The 17,806-nt window shown below is 33.7% G+C and overlaps 1 protein-coding gene across 1 annotated transcript in view; it reads right to left on the reverse strand.

Annotated features, from left to right (window-relative positions):
• The window catches only part of LOC121727556 (protein madd-4), a 316,241-nt gene that overhangs the window by 86,942 nt on the left and 211,493 nt on the right, over window positions 1-17,806 (reverse strand). The window contains exon 5 of the mRNA XM_042115445.1: window positions 14,618-14,761. Within this exon, the coding sequence (XP_041971379.1) occupies window positions 14,618-14,761 (144 nt within the window). The remainder of the gene's footprint in view (window positions 1-14,617; window positions 14,762-17,806) is intronic.

The following is a 17,806-nucleotide window of genomic DNA, read 5'->3' on the forward strand; positions in this document are numbered from 1 at the left end:
ACCTAATAGCTGTTCTATTAATCATAATGTGTTGAATAATTTAATTTATCAGCTTCCGACACCTTTTCTTTTATAAGGAAATTTTAATGGGCACCATTTTTATTGGGGTTCTAGTCGTTGCGATCCAAGGGGAAAAATAATAGCAGAGTGGTTAGATTTAAGTGACAATATTATTCTTTTAAATAAAAACCAACCTACGCATTTTAGTTTTGGAAATGGTCACACAAGTAATATTGATTTATCTTTTGCTTCTCAAAATATATCAACTTATTTTGACTGGAATGCATTGGACCACCTTTATGAAAGTGATCATTTTCCTATTGTAATATCTGCAGAAATTGAATTAAACCCTTACAGTAAAATAGGTTCTAAGCACTGGAAATATTTAAAAGCTGATTGGTTAAATTTCCAAAATGACATTGAAAATCGAGTAAAACAATTAGAAAAAATAAATATTACATCGGATGTTTGTATTAATAAAACTGTAAAAGAATTTAATCAAATTATTTATAACTCCGCTGAAAAAAATATATCTATGACTAGTGGAAAGCTAAGAAAAAATCAAGTACCCTGGTGGAACGATGAATGTTCGAAATCAGTAAGAGAAACGAAAAGAGCTTACAGAAAATACATAGTCAATAATATACCGAAGATGATAAACGCAAAGAAGAATATTTGAAGATTGAATACCGTAAAATAAGATCTAAGACTAGAAGAATTTTTAAAGAAAGTAGAAAAGTTAATTGGCAAAATGTTATTTCATCAATAAATAGTCAAACACAGACTGTATGGCAGAGAATAAACTCTATAAATGGTAAAAAAAAGAATAAAATAGATATCATCTTAAAAAACAATGAAGGAATACTTTGTGATGACCTTAAAATGAATTCCGAGTTATTAGCTAAAAGTTTTACTGCAAATTAGAGTTCAAATAACTATAGACAAGAATTTTTATCATATAAAAAAGAAAAAGAAGATGGCTGCACAGGATTTGATAAGCTAGATAATGAAAATCCTATCAACAAGATAATTACTGTAGAGGAACTTAATCTCGTTATTCAAAAATTAGGAAATTCTAGTCCTGGTCCTGATAAAATATCAAACATCATGATTAAAAAACTTCCGTTATTGGCTCTCGAACGACTTTTAGATATTTACAATTAATAAAATATTTGGGTAAATCAGATTTTTCCTGATCTATGGAGTGAAGCCATAGTAATACCTATTTTAAAACCAGGTAAGCTAGCTACTGTTGCATCAAATTACAGGCCAATTTCACTCACATGTAATTTTTGCAAAATTTTAGAGAAAATTGTAAGCAATAGAATCAGATGGTACTTAGAGTGAAATCAGTTTTTAACATCTTTTCAGTTTGGATTTAGACAATTTAAATCAACCTTAGATCATCTGAGCCTTTTAGAAGAAGAAATTCTTAAGTCGTTTGCAAATAAATATAAAATAGTATTAATTGCCCTAGATTTAGAGAAAGCTTATGAAATGGTATGGAAGCACAGGGTGATACAACTCTTACAACAGTTAAATTTAAAAGGTAACGTTCTAGCTTATGTTATAATTTTTTTGTCTAATAGATATATAAGGGTTAAAATAAATAATATTCTTTCTGATCCTCTTTGTACCGAAAATGGACTTCCTCAGGGGTCTGTTTTAAGTGTAATTTTATTTTTGATTTCGATTAATAACGTCTTAGATATTATAAAACGACCCGTTAAGGGATATCTATTTGCAGACGATTTAACAATTTTATGTAGTGGCAAAAATCTTAAACTCGTTGAAAAAATATTGCAAGACACCTTAGACAATTTAAGTAAATGGAGTCTAGAAACGGGCTTTAAGTTTTCGGAAACCAAAACGGAAGTTATGATTGTGTCAAAAAATAAAAATAAAGAAAAAATTACGTATTTATAAATAATAGTAAAATAAATCAAGTAAATGAGATAAAAATATTAGGTCTTACCTTTGATTCGCGATTAACTTGGCCGAATGTTCTAACATAATGAACATTATAAAATTTTATCTTCAATTGATTAGGGATCTGACAGTATGTGTATAAAAATACCTATAAAGCTATAATTCGACAAAAAATCGATTACGGTTCAGTTTTATATGACTCAGCATCGAATAATATTTTAAAAATTTTGGATACCATTCATAATACTTGTTTAAGGTTCAGTTTGGGAGCCTTCCGAACAAGCCCCGTTAATAATATTCTAGTCGAGTCTGGCGAAAAACCTCTATCATATAGAAGGAAGGAACTATGCCTAACGTTTGCAGCCAAACATGTTGTGAATAATTTAGATTCGCTCTTTTTAAAGCCCGCATTATTATCTGATATAGAATTCAGTTTACGACCTACTCTTTCAGTTCCTCTAAGACTAAGGGTTAAAAACTATTTAAATGAAATTAAATATTACTTACCGCCATTATTTCAACGTCATTTTCCTTATCAATTACCACCTTGGGATATAAATAAATTTAAAATAAACAAAGACATGGCTAACAAATATCCCCGTGAATCTACTCGTAATTATATTTATAAGAACTACTTTTATGAACTTTTAGAAAAATATTCGAATTATACAATGTTTTATACAGATGGATCTATTTTTAATGAAAGAACGGGTTGTGCAGTTGTCTCAGAAAATTATAATTATAAATACAGACTACCTGACTATACTTCTATATTCACTTGCGAGGCCATAGCTATTTTAAAATGTTTGGAGATCATTAAAATTAATCCTACGACTTCAAAAAAATACATTATATTTTCCGATTCTTTGTCGTGCTTAACCGCTTTATTGAATGATAAAAATATTGATCCCTTAATAAATATAATAAGAGAAAATTAAGCGAATTTACAAATTTATAATTTTTCTATAGAAATTATTTGGATTCCTAGTCAGTCATTCCCGGGAATGAGAAAGCAGATGCTCAAGCTAAGGAAGCGACGACTTTAAATCAATGTAATTTGTTAAATTGTAATATTACAGACGTTACAAAATTTCTAAAGTTTAAAATTAAAAGTTTATGGAACAGCTGCTGGGTTGTAAATAATAATAGTTATTTGTATGAAATAAGGAAATAAATTTTTGAAAAATGTAATTATAAATTCTTTAAACGAAGAGATGAAATAGTTATTAATAGGTTAAGAATAGGTCATTGTAATGTTACTCACATCCATCTCATTACTAAATCTTCTAGAAACAAATGCTCAAGATGTGATTGTGTATTGTCTATAAAACATTTGCTTGTTGATTGTTCTATGTTTAGTTCAGAAAGAAGTAGTGTAGATCTTCAAAGTACGTTAAAAGATTGTCTTTTAGATTGGAAAAATACTGTAAATTTTTTAAGGTTAACTGGATATTATTCTGTAATCTAACGTACAATATTGTTATTACTTGTAGTCGCTAATGACCTTGATGTTTAAAGCGACTTAAAATAAATAAATAAATAAAATATATATTATATAATTTGTTTTTTTGCTCTTCGAAAAATAATAACAAAAATAACTTTAGTCGAAATCAATTCTACAATCCCAGTGCTATGAAACAATCGTTTTAACTTTCAAAAGATCGTACCTGCGTCTCAAACTACAAAACCTCTATATTTTCAGTAACAAAACCCGGAATAAATCGGAGAAATAAAATGATTTTATGTGTTACGACATCGCTTTTATTCGGAACTGGGAACGTGCCTCGGTTCCCGTATGAGGACGTGTGGACTTCTTACTAGTTTATGTGGAATCTGAGTCAAGTTGATTTTAATTGCTGTAAGGCCTTTTGAGGCTTAATGGTTATTTTTAATGACTCTTGAAAGTTAACCTAACTTTTCACTAGTAAGGTGTTGTTAAGTGTTTCGAATGAAAATGCTTCAGATTACAGCTCTTTTGTTTTAGAACATTCTGTGAATCGAGTTGGTTGATTGATTTTCATGGGATTCATAGGAGTGAAAGGGATGGCAACATTTTTCACGAAGAAGAAGCGAGACAGTTGAAAAGTGCGTCTATATTTATCATTTGATGGGTAAACAATAGGACAATTTTTAGCCAAGAGATATGTACGGTTATTCCATGATAAACTCGTCTCGACATAGATAATATCCAGTGTAAAATAATGTTATTTCCTAACATAGCTTAACTGAATTATGTGGCCACAAAATGCGCAAAACACAACGAAAATGCATAGCAGCTGTTTATTCAATAAATACATACGAAAAAGTAGGCTTGTTTCGCGTTATGCGGAGGCCCCATATTTTGTTTAGTCCTTTCAAAGGCAATGAATGCTGTCGCTACAATACTAAGGAAAATCACCGAATATTGAACGCTTTGAGGACTTTTCTATAGACTTCCATCGAAAAAACGTTACTTTTATCAGCATAATTTGTAAAACGAGGTGTTGGGTTAAGGTGAAAATATAGGCGAAGAGTAAAATAGTTTATTATGTAATCGATTAATACGCTACTGGCAACAAACAGCTTGTGAAAATACACCTACTCCTTGATATACCTAGATTAGTACCTTGATATACTTCAATTATCTTTTATCTACATATTTTTCATAACTTTTAGCTCATTGTTAACCGCTAGTAATGGAGCATGATGTTTATTACTTTTGAAGGCGAGTATGCAAACGCCTTTTTATGATGGGATCATAGAAGCCGATTTGTTCTGAATTTATTTGCTGAATTTTCAATAGAGTTCAAACAAGTTACGCTGGGCAGGGTAGAGCGACGACGCTGCTCTTCCGACGTCTACGTTTGCATTAAATAAAGTTCAATTTTACAAACACATCGCAGCGTGTAAACCGATCTCAAGGTTTTCAGCATAATAAAGGTAGGGCGTCACTCAGGTTGGGCGAAGGAAATGAGGCGGAAGTAGGAAAAGGGATGTTAATAATGACACAAAACGCAAAGCGTTGCAGCTCATTGGCTCTATTTGCTGGAAGACATGATTTCGCCGGTACCAGTTTTTTTTATCTATAATTCATACCACAAATATTATATTCTTCTGGATTAATTCGAAAAAAAGATATTTGACTCTACGTAATTAACTTTAGTATAATTTTATAAATACTATAATTTTTAAATAAAATAAATTTTACTTTTATACTAGAAAGTATAAAAGTGAAATGTATTACTGATCTCCATAAGGACTGCGATGTATAACAATGTATAAATATAAGTTAAATCATAAATAATATTTATTATTGGGTGTTTTCTTACTGTTAAGACATGATGGATGGAAAATAAATCTTAGCATAGACAATGTAATGGCATATTATGCTTTATTTTAAGAAATGCTAGTAAAGAGTTAAAAAAACAATTTACAAATCGAATGCATCAATATAGCTCATACATTGAATAGTCAGTTGATGGGTCTGTCTAGACGTACTTAACTCGACGATCAATAGACATGTTCTAAATGTGCTGAACATTCCCGTTGTAAGAGCAACAACACGATATAGAGAGATATTGGTGAAAGGGTATGGCCCTTGTTAATTGGAAGCCATCGTACGATTGCGTCTGTCTTTGTATCGTCTTTATTTATGTTAGTACTAAATTTCGCTCCTAAGTCCTTTGCGCCGAAATCAATTTATGGCGTGAGAACCGAGCATTTTTCCGTAATAAAAAGTATTCTTTGTCCTTTCTAGGACCTCAAAGTATCTTTATACTAAATTTCAGCAAAATCGGTTCAGCCATTTAGACGTGAAGAAGTAACAAACATACAAACCTACAAACTTTCGCCTTTATAATAGTGTGACACTAATATTTTTACGACTACAATATACCTATAGCAGTTTGCACTGTATTGATTTTATTTGAAGAGTTAAGTTATAATACTTTAACTTTAAGAGTTATAATACTTTCTCCGTTCTCGCAAATAATGTATTTTGCTCTTGAAAACTGCACCGTTGTGATTTACAACTTGTAAAGTGTTGTGAAGTTAAAACTACCCTGAATATAAAGGTAAGGTACAAGAAGTGTTATTCTTTGATACTAAACATCTATATAAATAAAAATGAATTTGAAATTTTGTTAGTCTAGCTAAAACTCGAAAACAGCTAAACCGATTTGGCTAAATTTAGACTTGGAATATTCGTGGAAGTCCAGGGAAGGTTTATAGTAGGAGAGAAGTGACGTTCACCATGTCATAATATAGTTTATAACTATTAAACAGGAATAAAGATTGTTCCTTATCCTTGTATGATATAACTAGGATGGATGAGGGCTACCCAATATCGGGATGGTTGGCGCTCATTGAGGGAGGCTTACGTACAGCAGTGGACGGCATAAGCTGATGATGATGATGATGTATGTATTGAAACAACTAACTTATAAGCGATTTTAAACCTTTTTAAAACTCGACAAGACGCAGCAAACCAAGCAATTTGGCATTTGAAATGGCAAGAAACTGGTCGCGTGCTCGGGAATCAAGGGCGATGCAGAACCGAGTTTGTTGAATTTCGTGCAATTCCCAATTCGAGATTTGATTTGGCTGTGCCTGGCTCCGTCGGCGCTAGTCTAGACGTATGTCTGCCACATATTTTTGAATGCACTAAAATTTAGGCTTTTCCAGAACTATACTGCATACATATGCGGTATTTGGGTCTGCGGTATACAAAAAAATACTTAATGGATTTTGGTTATGATTATAATATTCAGAACGCAATAGTTTTTTAAAGAAAAACTATATGACCCGGCGAACATTATTTTACCATATAAATTATTTCACTAGAAGTAATTTATAAAGGTTTTTATTTACTTTTTATATTGATTAGTATCAAACCTATTCTCATAGAATGTACATACAAAATTTAATTAAAATCGGTTGGGCTGTTTTGGAGGAGTTCGCGCACAAACATTGTGACACGAGAATTTTATATATTAGATGTTAAACTTTACATGCCACAATTAATTACCATGATTGGCATCATAATTGCAACGTCGTCGTGATAAAAATATGCACAATCGACGTCGATCATGGGTGATCAAGATCCTGTACAATAGAGCTATTATAATATTCGTGACAACTTCTTAATTACTGTAAGTCCATCATAGGTCAACGTCGAGAGGCTTAGTCTATGTAGTTATGTTTATGGTATTGAATGTACTGTCACTTCTTGGTGGAAATTCATGTTCAATTAAATAATAGGCATGATAACAAATTTTTTTATTGGTAATTGAATTTTTTTTATTGGTAACCTTAAAAAATAGAAACATCGCTGAAAGAATTACTCTGATTGCTTAAAAATTCACCAAGATATGACAATTCAAACATCTCATAAAATAGACCTGCCCGAAACGCTCCATACAAAGTGCTACGAAAGACTGATGTCACTCTTTCGTAGTTTGTACGCATCGGGAGAAAACTTTGTTCGATAGGTATATTAAATATTGCGTTTATGAAAATGGTTTTTAAAAAATGGTTAAAAAAAAAAGAAATTTAATTGAGAAAGAATTTGACTTGATTATCCAACTTTGAAGCCGCATAACAAAAAAAACTGAAATTTTGGGAGCACTTATTTTTTACCGTGATTTCTTTATTTTATTAACAAAATTCGCTAATCTTTGGCATTGTCATTATCCCAATTAAACACTTTTCTTGCACTTATTCCACTTTATTTAAATAGATTTATTATAAAATTATTATATACACGACCGGTTTCGAAAAACACCTGATGATGAAACCGATCGTGTAAGTAATAATTTTGTAATAAATCTATTAAAATAAAGTGCAATAAGTGCAAGGAAAGTGTATAATTATTTAATTAGTTAAGTTTATGTATATGTGAGGACTATAGCCGACATAGGCTTTAACATGTTCCCTAACTGTCAAATTAAACTAAGGATATTCTCATTGGGAACTTTTAAATTTAGTTCCTGGGTGTAATATAGCAGTGAGCCAGCCCGTCGTCGGCGCTTGCCAAATAAATGTCGTGATTTCTCTCTACGCGACAGAGACACTATTATTTTAAAGCACCTACCGAGAAAATATCGCATTCGACTATTCTTTTCTCGATTGTTATAGTTGACTTATTGGCGTTTATTGAATCCTTTATGTGCATTTTTAAGAGAATCATTTATAAGTGACAGTGGTTATATACACTGTCTCTTAATCATATTTTCATGTATTTCAAAATCTTCATTTACTTCATTAGCGAAATCACAAATGTTCTACAATTTTAGAAGTCTACGATCGAGCAATTCTCGCAAATTGAAGTTTTCACTGAAACCCTGGTCACCCTACTCGGAGAATCGCTCCGTGAATGACAATCACAGCAGTTATTTGCCTTCTCTTTATTGACTGCTGACGCTTTTAAATTTGATTGTGCCCCGCTTTGTTTTCGCAGATTTCTTGGAGCCCCGCGCGGGGCATCGCTCGGGGGCCCTTTAAAAAGTCCTAAGTAATAGCGAAAATGAGGACACATTAGCTATAGCCTTTTTTTACGAGGTTTCATTTAATTTAATGGTGATTCATCGCTGGATTCACTTAGAGTGAATTATGTCACATTTTTGCTTATGGAATATGGAATGGAATTGAAATTTATTATTTTCATGTGGATGTTCTGATCTTCCAGCTATTGGGTACTTACAATATAATATATAAATACACTTTAATGATAATTTAAGGTGCCATACTCCATGGTGCCAACCATGGAGTCCCATCGTTGCATGGGATAGGGTCCGAAAGAACTTAACTAATTTTGGCAGTAAAAATAATATAGAACCTCTTCCTTTTTTTGGAAGTCGGTTATAAATATTGGGAAGTGTACCCCTATTAATTAATTTTTATTATTACAAAATTATTTTTTCCGTTAAAAATATTTTTCCACGAGTAAGGTTAATACTGTTGTATATGTTTTGTTTACTGATGACTAGCAGTTCTGAAATATTCAAGTCAAACTCCAATCATAAGCTAATAATTTCCCTGTAATGTTATTAGTTTCTACAACAGCCTCTAAAATTGGGTGTTAACAAATAATAATATAATTATTACCGTATATAAATTACGGTATAATACAAACATGTAATCTATATATATAAAAATCAATTGCTGTTCGTTAGTCTCGCTAAAACTCGAGAACGGCTGAACGGATTTATCTTATCTTGGTCTTGAATTATTCGTGGAAGTCTAGGGAAGGTTTAAAAGGTGAGAAAAATTTTGGATGTGTGGCGGTACCCACAAATCGCCTAATATTCCTGCATCGCGCTATCGAAGTTTTCTGAGCGCGTCGGTATATATACGACAGCTGAAATGTATCATGTGGGCTTCGGCCTGACCGAGCATAACACCTCGCTCGGTCGGAAGATCTTCCTTTAGCGTCGCCACGCATTATCCCACAGATGTATAGATGCATGGATGTATATGTAGATGTATGGATGTTTGTTACTCTTTCACGCAAAAACTACTGAACGGATTTTAATGAAACTTTACAATAATATAGCTTAAACATCATAATAACACATAGGCTACAATTTTAACCGACTTTCAAAATGGGGGAGGTGTTATGTTCGTTTTCTTATGTTCAACGATTACTCCGTCGTTTGTTAACCGATTTTCAAAATTTTTCTTTTGGGTATCATCATAAATATAGGGTATCATCCCAATTCGGTATTATATTCACAAAAGTGGTGATCTGATGAAGGATCCATAAGTAAACGAGGGAACTCCTCAAAAATTATAGGGAAATATGTGGTGACTTCGGTTTCGTGAGAAGTATTCTAAGCATATGCTACCAACAAGTAAGATTTTGAACCGAGGTATACCTGGTATACCGTGGTTCGGAAGGTGCTGAGAGAACTCCTGATTCTTTATAGATACAAGTTTGGGAGTTTCGGCGTTGTTTTAAGAACGGAAAGCATATGCTTCTATGCAAATTACATTCATCATCAACATCGTCATCATCATCACTACCATATTATACCATGTTATTGGTAAGTACTTTTCATAGTCTTTTAGATCGAGACTCGAGTTTGTCAAGCGATAATTTAAAAAAATCTATACCTACCTAATATTATAAACCTGAAGAGTATGTTTGCTTGAACGGAATCGGAGGAACTACAGATCCGATTTAAAAACTTATTTCAGTGTTAGATAGCTCATTTATCGAGTAAGAACTAAGACTATAGGCTAAGACTAATACGACCGAAGAAACTCAGGAAAATGTGGGAAAAACGGGGGAAATATTAGAAATTACGAACTACTGGAGCAATTTTTATGGCAATATTTGGCACAGATATAGAGTAAACCAAGTGAAGGGAGTAGGGACATAAGAGCTATTTTTATGGGAAAATGTACGGTTTCCGTAAAATTCCTAATTTACGCGGGCGAAGCCGCGCGGGACATCTAGTATTATATAGTAATGCTCTAAAATCCCCTGATATATTAGTAGCCCACAAATCTCTTATATCAAATAACATTTAATCACGATTAGTAATAATTGATGAAGGTAGGACTCAAAACCAATAGTTTACCGACATGACGTACAGACAAACTAATAGTTAACTATAACAATGTGAATCTCAATAAAACAAGTTTGTACTTCGCTAAGTTATATTAAGGTGGGCCGCAATCACACCGACTTGTGGCTTACAAGTCATTAAATATCCTAATTAATCTCCAAAGTTGGTATGGAAGTGTTTAACTCACTGAATTTTGAACACAAAACACTATTTTACTATATAATATATACTTTGAACTACTTTGTTATTTAAATCGAGGAAAAATAGAGCTTACGTATAATATTTGAGATACAGTACCTACTTTCTACAGGAATCAATCGACTGATCCAAACATTATATTTTAAACCAACGTAAGTCTCGAATAATGTATGTCATGTATTAATATTGTCATTTATAATTAATGTATCACGTCAAACGAACGAGTATCGAAAGGTTTTTAAGAGCGTCATATTAAAGCTGTACTTTCAGTCTGAACGTAAACGAAATACACAAAATGTAACCCTGGATCCTGCTACAGCCATAATTACAAACTTTTTGCCTTTAGTTTACACTTTACACTTGTGCTACGATTAGCGGTAAGTAAGGTATTAAATAAGACTTATTTTTTATTTAATGCAAGTTTCAGTCGTCATCGTCCTCAAGATAGATTTTTAAGTTCTTCGACAGGGTGTTTGTCTTTTCACTAGCGTTATTGTATTATGTATATAAAAGCGATAGTGAATCTGAATCGCGTACATTTTTATTATTATAAATTGAAGTGTTTGTTTCATTTTTTTTAACTTTAGTTTTAAATAAACAAAGATAACAGAAGAGAAAAATATATTTTATAGAGTATTTCATAAAAAAAATGAAAATTATGTATTATGTATATAAAAGCGATAGTGAATAAAACAACTACTGTCAAAATCAAATTTAGAAACTGGGCTTTTATATTATGTTATTATGGTTTTTTCGTTATATAAGACGTTACAGGTCGGTGTTTTGGGCGGCCGGCGAGCGGCGCCATTAATCATGGGGCATTCCCGGCTGAAAGGCAAGTTTGCACCTCGTTGGCTCGCACGAGAATTTGTTTGGCGATCGATCGCCATGTGGTTTCGTTTAAGCATAACAGCCCTCGGATTCTGCTATTTTATTGCTATATTTATGCTGCTTCCTTCGATGCGGTCAATTTACCATGTGTTGTGGCCATGTATGTGAGTTCTAACAAAGTATATTGCCTCATGAGTCATGACGTTTTGAAACCGACGCCATTTTGTATTGGTGTGTCACTTTTAAGACAAGTGTAACGTATTTATATCTAGTAAAATCCCAAGTAAGTCTAAGTAGTAATATTCGTTAATGCACTGGCGTATATTTCAGAATGAACCAACAGTTGCAGTATGGCGTAGAATCTAGATTTATGAACTCACCTATGATTTTCTCAGAAGTCATTACTAATGGCAATGTCGTTGATTTGACATTTTATGAGAATACCCTTTGTAGTTAATAATAATAATAATAATATACATTTATTTGCAAAGAATGTTGATTTGAGTAGAGTTGAGTAGCAGAACTGCAATAATGTTGCATTGCAATAGTAGAATCGGTGCTTACAGTTCAGTGAAGCCGCTAAACTGGTACCAAGACTTAATTATACAGAAATGGATATAATTATATAGCAACATAGCCCAACGTGCAACGCAATGTATATTATGTATAATTTAAATAAATATATTGGATCTGAATCGTACATTTTTATTATTATAAATTGAAGTGTTTGTTTCATTTTTTTTAACTTTAGTTTTAAATAAACCAAAGATAACAGAAGAGAAAAATATATTTTATAGAGTATTTCATAAAAAAAATGAAAATTTCGTTTTCCTACCCATGTAAAACCTGTAACTTTCATTTTTATTCAATAAAAGAATAAGAATGGATTTACTTTTGTTAAAAGCTTTTATTTAACTTGCTCTGTATGTATGTAAGTATGTATGTTACGGTGGAATTTTGGAACTCAATTTTGAAGTAGATATATTTAACCGATTGAGCTGAAATTTTGCATACTCGTTTAGTTTGGATGACCATGCACGATGTAGTATTTGACATCACTCTAAATCCAATATGGCCGACCATCCACGATGGCGAAATAGTTATTTTCTATGCAGTCTTACAATATGGATATTAAATGAAAGGGTTTTTTGAGAGTAACTCGAAAACAAATGTAATGTCATTCTATATCCAAAATGGCGGCGCATCCAAGATAGGGAAATAGTTATTTTTAATGCACTACTGCAATATGGGTATCAAATGAAAGAACTCATTGAGAGTAACTCGGAAATGAATGTAATGTCACTTCATACAAAATGGACGCTCATCCAAGATAGAGGAATAGTTATTTTTGAAGTACTTCTGCAATAATATGGGTATCAAATAAAAGGGCTCAGTGAGAGTCGTTGTGTAGTGTCGTGTCGTGTCGTGACGTGACGTGACGTGACGCGTTGTGACGTGACGTGTCGTGACGTGACGTGTCGTGACGTGACGTGACGTGTCGTGACGTGACGTGTCGTGACGTGTCGTGTCGTGTCGTGTCGCATCGTGTTATATCGTGTCATGTCATGTTATGTCAAGTCAAATCCAGTCTGGCTTTAGACAATTTTTATTAAGTGAAATTAACATTTTTAGTCATGAGGAAAAAAGAAATAAACGGAATATTTAAACAACTCGCTAGATATAGACACGGGTTTTTTCACTGCTTAAATTAAAGTACTATTTCTTAAGGACTTAAGTTAATCCGATTTTAACTTATTCTTGAAATAAAACAAAACTAAGAACAGACTAAGGAATCCACCAACAGATATCTAAAAAACAAAAAATAAATTATATTCAAAAAACTTTTTGAAAAAAAAAAAGCTTTTATTTTAAAAACACTCTTAAAAGACGAAAATAAATTTCTCCTTGAAATGTATATTAAGGTATAACCACAATATTATACTGTACAATTTGCATGATAAGAAAAGCTTGTCGCGAGACTTAACGATCTGTCAGTATTTAATAATTGTATTGAAATAAAAAATATAATATCAATTTAATCCTAATTAAATTGGTACCTACTAGTTTATTCACAAATCGCGCGACAAGCTTTTCTTATCATGCAAATTGTACAGTATATTGAGGTTATACCATAATATACATTTCAAGGAGAAATTTATTTTCGTCTTTCAAGAGTGTTTTTAAAATAAAAGCTTTTTTTTTTCTTCAAAAAAATTTTTTTGAATATAATTTATTAGCATCATACAATACATATTACATCATAAAGTTCGACTATAATATTATAAAATTAATTTACAACAATGCTGTGTGACACCAAAAATAATAAATAAATAAACAATAAACCCCTCTGTATCACTATTCACCGCTTCACGTGGCAACACCTGAACATCCTGTGTAAATTTAAGGCGGCGACATTATCAGCTGCATAAATATTAATATCAAACCCGGCGCAGAAAATATTCATAAGTTATGTCGCACGTGTGAGCTAATACGTTATTCTGTTGGATAACACCGACTAGACGTTATCATTAAGGTTTTCATTTTAGAGGCTTTTTGAAAAGGTTTATTTATTGTTTCGATGTTATATTTCTAAATAATAGCTTATATCAAAGAATCCGTCGTTTTGTTGATCATTTTCGCATTTCCGTGTGTGCACTAGTCTGGTCAGTTCACAAAACAAGCACCTCGGCGTTAATATATAGGCCATAGGGAAAAGCATTGTAAAGGTAGACTTAAAAGAAAGATACCGTTTTTTGTAACATCGCTAATGTTAACTTATTGTGGGGTGTCGATATAATAATATAATATCCATGCAAAGTTTCACTTTTCTAGCACTTGCTGTTTTCACATTAAATTAAAGACGTTTGGACGGTAGAAGCCTGATAAAATTTTGCCCAAGGACAAAAAGACAAGAAAAATGCAAAAAGTAACACTGGTTTACTCCTTATCCGTTCTTCTCTTACAGATTCGTAAATACTTTGGCTCAAATAATACGTTTCATTACGGTTTAATTCTCCGCTTAATCTCTCTTACTTTTAAATCAAATGATCCGGAAGGATCTTATGCTGGTTTTCCTACTATGTTTCTTCCTCGGTGAGGCATTGACTCACCTGCATATTGCATATCTTGTATCTCACGGGCTCCCCCCGGCAGCCGGCGGGGGAGGCGCAGGTCCGCAGCTGTCGCGACACCCCCCCGTCGCACGTCCGAGAACACAGCGACCACTCGCTCCACTGTGACCAACCACCTCGGTCCTGAGGACAAAAAAAGTTTATGTAACCTGTCATTGCCAAACAAACTCTACATGGAACTGCAAAAGTAAGAGCGCAGTGAGGCCGCACGAGACGACACTAAGCTGCAGCGGAGCTACGCGATCCGTCACGGGCAAATATTATTTGTTCGTATGAAATCGTACGAGCTAAGCCGCACTTATTCGCTTATACGTGGGAGAGCCATGCTTCGGCACGAATGGGCCGGCTCGACCGGAGAAATACCACGTTCTCACAGAAAACCGGCGTGAAACAGCGCTTACGCTGTGTTTCGCCGAGTGAGTGAGTTTACCGGAGGCCCAATCCCCTACATTATTCCCTTCCCTACCCTCCCCTATTCCCTTCCCTTCCCATCCCTACCCTCCCCTATTACCCTATTCCCTCTTAAAAGGTCGACAACGCACCTGCAGCTCTTCTGATGCTGCGAGTGTCCATGGGCGACGGAAGTTGCTTTCCATCAGGTGACCCGTTTGCTCGTTTGCCCCCTTATTTCATAAAAAAAAATGTATATATTACGTCAACTTTGCAGTTTTGTTCCCCAGACTTGCAAGCGTAATAATTTATTATTATTATTCATTTGATTGAATCTAATTATTTAAACCAACTTGTTCTAAACTATAAAATCATGTAGACGAGAAATATAGGATTAGTACTTACGATAAACCTAACATCACTAAGAATAATTTAAGTCTAGTACATTAGGGAGTAGGGAGTAAGGATCTAATCGCAGCAAATCCAGGCATTAAGTTGCAGCTTGGTCGTGTGTCGCTGGATTTCAGACGGCTCGTATTTAGCGCCTGGCGAGCTGCCTGGGGCCCGCCGGATTAACGTCTTTAAGATTTAATGTGTTTATTGCATTATTATATTGGTTAGGTCTAAGGGTACATGCGTATGTCGTCGGAACCTAGAGGGCCGCATTTTATTGACCAATATGCGTGCGTACATAACGGAAGGTATGGCTGGCTGCATTTTTCTATTTGATTACAATGTGATAAATTCGCAGGCTCATTATTATATGTCTTAAGACAGCAATACAACAGGCGAAAATCTGCTGTGAAACATTGCAGTCGCAAGATACGAAATTACCCTGCCGGCTTACTCTGCTGTAACCCCATAAGCGAGCGTTTTTTTATAACAATTTTTTAAAATAATTCCCATTTTTCATTGACTTATTCAAATAACAAGTTTATAAAACTACTTAAGAATACCAAATGTTTCACTAAAGGAACGCAGTCCAAAATCCACCTAGAAACCTCGAAGTTTGAGCCGTCCCAAAGCAAATAAAGTCTTTGGATACTTCTATTGACAGAGAGTTTAGCGGTTCAAAATGTTCAAAGAAAAACAACCAATTAAAAGTTTTCCACAGCCGACAAGTCCAATAGTTTCTGCGTCTGATGTTTTCTCTCTGCGGACATTGCCAAACCAGTATTGGTTTCATTATTTTTGTACGTTTTCAAATAAAAAACTTCCGTTTCGATCTTTGATGACTGTAAGTAAACACCACGCCGGTCTAGTATAGTTTGGAAATCGGCTTTCAATCGGAAGTCGTAGATTCGATAACTGTGTTACAACTTACAACTTAAAATAATTTCAGTTTGGTTAGCAACATGCAGGGTGCTTGAATCGTTCCATGAATTAGATGGGCATGTAAAATGTCGTTTTGTTTTACAGCCATATAAATAGAGTAATAACTATAACATGACAGTATACATGAGCAGCATGAGACATTGTATTTAGAAGCTATAATATGCAAAATCATATTTTCACAAGCGTCACATTATGCAATAATTAACCTAATAACAAGAGGAGGAGAATTCAAATTACGTTGCAAGGAGCCATCCAGGGTTGATAATATACGTAAATATTTACGTTACTGTCGTAATAACGTGCGGCGCGCCGTTCCAGCGTACCTTCTATTTTCATATTTTCTAAACACATTGTTTCATGCGTCCCGGCTACGTGAACCCTAATTTAATAGTGTTTGCTGTCGCGTGAAAATATGGTTTCTTGACGTCCAAAGTATCGCTTATTCGCGTATAATGTAGACTCAAATACCGGTAGAGGATTACGTATTTTGAGATGGTAATGCACTAGGCGAAAATGCAAACAGAAACTTCAGTCCGAGTAGTTTCTGATCGCATTTTTTCATACATTTTGCTACGTAGTAGATAGAGAGGGGGTTAAGCCTCTTCTTCGAGGGGGTGCTCTTCTAAGCCGCGCCGGCAGCAACTCTCGCTCCGTTCTAAGAATTTTCATAGTACGTACAATATAAGGTATTCAATACATATCACGAAGGAGGTCTACACTGAGTTTGACAACCAATTTACATACGATACGTAAAATTATAATACCACGCAATCCTACTTTCACAACTTCCTTCAAAAATTAAAATTACGCGTGAACGTCGCATGGCGTAAATTTTAAGCAAGTTATGTCATTTGGTTAAAAAATTATCGTTTTATTTCTTCACTCTGGATATACAGGATGTAACAAAATAAAGTGATAATATTTAAGGGGGTGTACGTGTCTGATAAATAGATTTACTAGACACTGTGAAAGTAGCAGCGCGAAAAGAGTTTTTTTTTGTGATTTAAATGGGCGCTTCCCAGCGTGCCGCATTTGACCATATAAAATTTAAAAAAAAAGTTACTCTTTCAGCGTTGCTACTTTCACAGTGAACTCTATACAGGGGACTCATACACATCCTAAAGTAGTATCACTTTGTTTTATTACACCATGTATAGTGTAATTGGTATCGTTTGGCGTGAAGTCTAGACGTTCTTGTATAGAATTGATTAGATTAGTAACGTAAAAAAAGAATATAACATCAAAAATGTTTTATTTTTTGTTTCTTTTTGTTATTTGCTGTCCAGGGTAGTTATAAAATGTTCATTTGATACAGCTCTAACAAAATAATTGGCGTTGTTTGCCGTAAAGTCCGGGAGACGGTTGTATAAAGTGCACAAAATAATTGAGCTCCGATACGAGAGCACTCGACTACATCTCCGATCTGACTCCACCGTTCACATC

The sequence above is a fragment of the Aricia agestis genome, chromosome 6 (genome assembly GCF_905147365.1).
Source record: "Aricia agestis chromosome 6, ilAriAges1.1, whole genome shotgun sequence".
Classification (NCBI taxonomy): domain Eukaryota; kingdom Metazoa; phylum Arthropoda; class Insecta; order Lepidoptera; family Lycaenidae; genus Aricia; species Aricia agestis.